Source organism: Tauraco erythrolophus, chromosome 22 (genome assembly GCF_009769465.1).
Source record: "Tauraco erythrolophus isolate bTauEry1 chromosome 22, bTauEry1.pri, whole genome shotgun sequence".
NCBI lineage: Eukaryota > Metazoa > Chordata > Aves > Musophagiformes > Musophagidae > Tauraco > Tauraco erythrolophus.
Genome location: NC_141486.1, coordinates 371,244 through 376,992, shown reverse-complemented (window position 1 = coordinate 376,992; position 5,749 = coordinate 371,244). Strand labels below are relative to the sequence as shown.

The 5,749-nt window shown below is 61.1% G+C and overlaps 1 protein-coding gene across 4 annotated transcripts; it reads right to left on the bottom strand.

The window, feature by feature from the left end:
• Window positions 1–212: 212 nt before the first annotated feature.
• EDF1 (endothelial differentiation related factor 1) lies at window positions 213–3,680 on the bottom strand. Of its 4 annotated transcripts, none has more exons than XM_086625010.1 (5): window positions 3,583–3,680; window positions 3,386–3,437; window positions 2,039–2,199; window positions 1,334–1,427; window positions 213–479 (listed from the first exon to the last, which is right to left on the bottom strand). In XM_086625010.1, exons 1-5 carry the CDS (start codon window positions 3,658–3,660, stop codon window positions 442–444), a joined length of 423 nt encoding a protein of 140 aa, XP_086481136.1. In that variant the 5' UTR covers window positions 3,661–3,680; the 3' UTR covers window positions 213–441. The 4 variants fall into 4 exon arrangements, with proteins under 4 accessions (XP_086481136.1, XP_086481135.1, XP_086481137.1 ...); XM_086625009.1 differs by lacking the exon at window positions 213–479 and adding an exon at window positions 506–747; XM_086625011.1 differs by lacking the exon at window positions 213–479 and adding an exon at window positions 506–747 and having other exon boundaries at window positions 2,093–2,199.
• Between the last annotated feature and the right edge of the window lie 2,069 nt (window positions 3,681–5,749).

The window sequence follows — 5,749 nt, the reverse complement described above, 5'->3', positions numbered from 1 at the left end:
ATTCCCCATGCGGCTCATGGTCATCCTGTTGCCCACCAGGACCCCCAGGTCCCTTTCCCCTGTGCTGTTCCCCAGCAGTTCAGTCCCCAACTTGTACTGGTACATGGGGTTGTTCTACCCAGATGCAAGAAGAGGGTGCTGCAGCTCCAGTCACACCCGACCACAGAGATCTACCACCAGCTGGAAAAGGCGCAGCAGCTACCCTGGGCACGTGCAGGGTATCAAACTTTATTAGAGATCTCTTCAAAACAGGCTGGAAGGAATAAACGAGACCATCGTCATGGTGCAGTGACGGAGCCACCACTGACCAACCCCCACCTCTCCACCTTATTTATAGATCATGTATCCCACCCGGCCCCCAGACTCTTCCAATTAAAGGATCATTATTTCAGATCACACCAAGTGCTTCTGAACACCAAGATGCACACGTTTTCTGGGAAATCAGATGCAGGGGTTTTGGGGGGTTAGTTCCTCGATCTCTGGAAAGGAGGAAGGAAAAACAAAATCAGGAAAATCGCTTCTTTAAGGTTGCCTTTTTACAGCAGGTACAGATTCGGCAGGTTCCCCCCCAAAGCAAGTCTGAAACCCTCTTGTTCAGCTTGGCAAGACGAAGAGGGATTCTGGTGGTGAAGGAGAGCCAGCCGGGCGAGACCAGTTTGAACAAACTGATTTCGAGGCTTTGTTGTCATTTCCCTTTGGGGCCGGTTTCCAGCGGTTTTCCAATATCCTTCCCACGCAGTTTAAGGCCTGGAATAAGACAAAGGAGACGACCACCATCAGCTGCCATCAGCGCTTGAGCATTCACCCGATAACTTTATTTCCTCGAATTTTTGCTGTAAGGAAGAGAACACCCGAAAAAGAGGGCAGGGGAAGCAGAGTTAGGGAGAATCCTCCTTTAGTTTCTAAGAGCACCAGACTGGTTTCAGACAGAGCTCCAATTCTCGCTTGTGCACCAACCATCTTCCTAGAAAATGGTATCTGAACTGGCCTAGGAGAGTAACACCAGCACTGGTGGCTGCGGGACACTTTCCCAAGTATAATGAGGCCTCCGTGGGTCTCAGGATCTCACTGATTTTGGGGGGGGAAGCATGCAGGGGTGGTCCCCAGGGCACGGCCCTGAGCATGAAGATGAAGAGCAAAGGAGAACGAGAGCTCCGAGTTCTGGTTTCAGCCAGCAGACCCAAGTTGTATCAGAACTCGGCCTAATGCCACTGCACTTGCTGTGACCTACAGTCAGCAACCGCTGCTGACCTGGAAAACGGAGCAGAAACCCAAACATCCCTAAGCACGGAAAACACTCTCCTCATTTGTGAAGTCTCCTTTCTGAACTTACCGATGGCTCTTTCGATCTTGCCCATAACCTGGTTATTGGGGATTGCTCTTCCTGATTCGTAGTCGGCAATAACTTGTGGTTTCTCGTTGATTTTCTAGAAGAAGAGGTGGCGTCTCAAACACTGGCTCCACGCAGAGCAAACAGCACCAACCCCCCAGTACCCACAGGTGAGCAACAGCCTTTAGCTATGCCAGGGTCGGAAGACAAAGTGCTGCTTCCAGGCTTACTCCATCACCACTATCGCCTCCCTCCACTATCTGTGTCACAGCGATGGTGACACCCATCCTGGTCCGACTTCTCCTTCCCTCAGCCTCCCAGGAGCTGTCACACTTTGTACCGCTGTTCCTTAAGACAGCGGTGAGCTTCTGAACGCTGCCTCAGGACCAGATGGTACAAAAAACCTCACTCAGTGCTGAGCTGATGAGAGGAGAGGGAAAAAAAAGCACCTCCTACCAGCTCACTAGCCGCAGCAACGCTCTGTCTCCAAGCAGGTGTTCCAAGGGCTGCACAAACCCCTAAAACATTTCCTGTTGAACTTACGCTGCCTGGAGATCAGGTATCAGAGGCGTTGCGTTCACCAAACCTCCTGCTCATCATCCCATCCTGCCGCAGCTGCCCACGAGGGGACAGGACACACACCCACCTTCACCTCGAGGTGCCAAACAGAGCAGGAGCAGAGGCCAGTGGGGCCTGGGTGATACTCACTGTGGCCAAGTCCTTCTGCGTCATGCCCTTGCTCTGCCGGCCCTGCTGGATCACTTTGCCCACCTCCAGCGGAACTCTGTCATGGTGCAGCTCTTCTGTTTCTCGGTCGAGCTTGGCCGTGTTCTTTGTAATGAAGTGTTGTTTGTTTTGGCCTGCTGCCCCTGTCATTCAAAGCAAGAACAAAACAAAAAAAAACAAACCCAAGGACAAACAAAACAAGGCTCAGAGCCGCGCCAAGAAGTATCAAAGCACTTTTTCCACGCGTTCAGCTGCCCAGGCTCCCAGGGAGCTTTCCAGATTTCCACATGCCAACATCAGCACTGATCTCCCACAGATACTGCCTGCTGCAGGTCAGAGAACACATTGTCTTAATCCTGTTAACAGCGATGGCCAAACACAGTCACGCTGAGCCCTCCCTCCTCTTTACTTCCCATCTGAACTTCACTCCAGAGAGGCAAGATTGTGCTGTTGCTTCGGGATTTAACACCCAAACTTCACGCCAGACTCACGTGTCTGTGCTACAGCACTGGGAGATTAATATCTGAACTTGTACCTTGTTTGCTCAGGGAAAAGGCAGCATGAGTAAATGGCTTTTAATCAATTTTCTGATGCCTTTTATAAGTAAACTCTAACCCTACTCAGCTTTGCTAAAAACCTGGGGTTCAAAAACATACCATTTGTTTTGTCTCATTTTAGTTACACTATTTAAGTCATAGTTGGAATCCTTTCTCTCATATTAGTCTCTGAAATTCAGCCTCTTGATAAAGCTCACTAAACCTTGTTCAAGGATCATCTATTTACTTATTTCCAACCATCATAGTCTCATCTCTACAGTGAGAGAACCTGAGAATTTACACTGGACAGGAAACGAGGGATTTTTGAAGAGTAATGCCACAGGAAGGCAAGCAGCCACTGAAATCCTTAAGCAAATGTTATCGACAAGAGAAATAAACTGCAAAAATTAGGAGTTAGAGTTTTGTGATCATGACAGCTCTTCCAAGAGCCTCGCAGACCTTACCCAGAGCTCAGCTCCAGGCAACCAGAAACTCAGCCCAGCTACAAGGGGGCACGCCCCACTTCCCCAGGGTGCTGCCGACCCTGGCACCCCGGGGCACCCAGCAGTTCTCAGGTCTACGCAGCCCCAGTTCGGGCAACCTCTGCCTTAGCCGGGGGGTGCTGCCTTCTGCCCCCCCCTTCCAGTGGGCCGCCTTCACGAGCGACTGGGTGGGCCGGGCTGGGAGGCCCATGCCCCGCACCACCGCTGGGGACCGGCACCCGCCGGGCCGAGCTCCGCGGGCCTTCCCCCCCGGCTCGGGCCGCGGCGCAGCGAGCCCGCAGGATACCCACACTTCTTGGAGGTTTCCACGTCCTCTCCGCGCCGCTGGGCCGCCAGGATCGCCTGGGGAGAGCAAAGGCGCAGAGGTGAGCGCTCCGCCGCGCGGAACCGCCCCTTCGGCACGGCCGGGGCCTCGGCCGCGCGTCCGCCCGGGGCCGCCCTCGGCCGCGCCAGGCCCGGGCCGCTCCCCCGCCCCCCGCGCGCTGACCTGCTTGGACTTGGCCTGGGCCGCGCTGGGGCCCTTCTTGCGCAGCACCGTGACCGTGTCCCAGTCGCTCTCCGCCATGGCACCGCCACCAGCTCCGGCTCCGGACCCGGCCCCGCCCGCCGCCGCACGCCACCGCCCGAGGCCGCGCCCGCCGCTGAGGGCGCACGGCCCAGCGCCCGCCCCCACGGGGGCGGGGCCGGCCGCCGCGCCCGCCGATAGGGCGGCCCGCACGCTCTTCAGGAAAGGCGGCCTCTCATTAGCGGGGAGCGGCGAGCGGGGCCTCGGGCTCCTCAAAGGACTTGGGCATAATAGCCATCCGGGCGAGACGCAATTGCTCGTAATAGGCACAGAAACGTGTCAATCAGTCTGTTCGCTATCCGATTGGCTGTTGTACGCGTCAGCCTAGCATTGGGCGGTCACAAGCCTGTGCGGTCTGAGAGGCTGCTGTTGCTGTCAATAACTCCATATCAAGAAGGGATTGGTTTATCGCACGGAGCTGTCAGAACCGCTGACCAATAAGCCGCGGCCGGCTGGGCTGAGCCAGGCACGCGCCGTGGTGGTGGTTGGCGGTGGGGCGGGGCTGGTTCCGGCCTGCCCGGTTCCGCCCGCCCCGGGCCGCGTGCTGCGGGCCCGTCCGCCCGGTGCCGGCGGGGCTTTCCGCTCCCCGCGGGTGAATAACGCGGGGCTTTTCTGGTGCTGGGAGAGCCCCGGCGCCGGGCCCGGGAGCTCCCTTCGCGCCTCACGCAGGTGGAGCAGAGGGGCCCCGGCCGGCTCCGGTTCTCGGGGGCGGCGGCCGCCCCCGCAGCGGGTAGAGAAAATCACCGGTTTGTGCCCGTTTCGCGGGAACCGTGTGAACCCGCGGTGAGCGGGAGGCGGTAAAACCCCCCGGCTCCGCGTCCGAATCCCCCAGGAGGTTCGGCGGGAACGCGGGAACGCCCGAACCTCTCGCTCTCGTCGTTCCCGAAATAAGGGGCGCGAGCGGCGGGGCAGGGGTTAAAAATCCTTGGCAGTGTTTCCACAGGCTCTCCCCATGGCGACCCGCAGGGGAGCGGCTGGTTCCAGTTCGGGGTGACCCAGGCCCTGCTGGGAAACGGGGCGCCCCGAGCACGGCGGGGTTCCCCCCGCGTGGCGCCCGGCTCCGCCGCCCGGGGAGCCGGGAGAGCGGAGTTCCGGGGCGCGGAACCGGAGCCTTAACGAGGGGCGTCGCTCCGGGAGGGAGAGTCGCGCCTCTGGCCGCGCGGGTGCGGGCGGAGCGGTGCCGGAGCCGGGCTAACGGGGCAGCCCCGGGGGCCCGTCCTGCCGCCGCTGCTCCGGGCAGGACGTTGGTGCCGGCGTCTTTGGGAGCGGCACGTCGTGCCCCGCGCTGCTGCCAGGGTCACATCAGCCGGCCAGGAACCTCGGCAACGCAGAGGTGTTTGTACCCGCCGTGCCAGGCAGCCGTGCCAGGCAAAAGGGACGTGCAGCGGAGCGAGGGAAGCGGTGCCAGCGCGGACGCGCAGCGTTGCCCACCCTGGGAGAGCTGCGTTGTGCCCTTCCCGGTGCCGACGTGGGCGCGGGGATGCACCTTGTCCCTGGTCCCCAGCACCACGGCCCCGGTGGGGTCCTCACGGGGGGACACCTCGCCTCGGTGGGCACCCGAGCAGCACGCGGCCCCGCGAGAAGGGCACGGTGCCCCCCCAGGCTCGCCCGCGGTGTGCAGCGTCGGGCCACGGCGAGCTGCTCCGTTCCTGCGCTGCCCCTGCAGCCGGGGTTACTGGGAGACACGCCTTGGCTGCTCTGCCGGGGGCAGCACCGAACTGGTCGTGACTGGGGAGGATTTCCCCGGCGCCCGGTGAATTCCCCGCGCGGTGAGAGCCAGACCTTCCCGGCCCCGCCGGCGCAGGCGGCCGCAAAGCCCCGAGCGCCCCATCGCCCTGCGCGCAGGGCGGGCACCGGCAGCGCCCGGTGCGGGAGCCACGCTGGGGGCACGCACGGCCCGGGCACCCCGAGGGCAGAGACCCGCCGCCGCGACCTTGGCCGGGCGAGTTCCCCGCGCCGACCTCACCGCCACGTCGCCCCCCGCGTCGTTTTCTTCCCGTTCTTCACCCGAAACCCGCCCGCCGCCGCCCGGCTTCCCCGCGGCCTCCGGCGGCCGCTCTCCCGCCGAGCCGGTGCCGGGGGGCGCGGG

Excerpts from the sequence above, each read along its gene's own strand:
- EDF1 (XM_086625009.1), bottom strand. The coding sequence starts at position 3,660 with ATGGCGGAGAGCGACTGGGACACGGTCACGGTGCTGCGCAAGAAGGGC. Across the intron at positions 1,428-2,038 it reads CGCAGAAGGACTTGGCCACA|AAAATCAACGAGAAACCACA; the intron begins GTGAGTATCACC and ends CTCTTCTTCTAG. Across the intron at positions 748-1,333 it reads CAAGATCGAAAGAGCCATCG|GCCTTAAACTGCGTGGGAAG; the intron begins GTAAGTTCAGAA and ends GTCTTATTCCAG.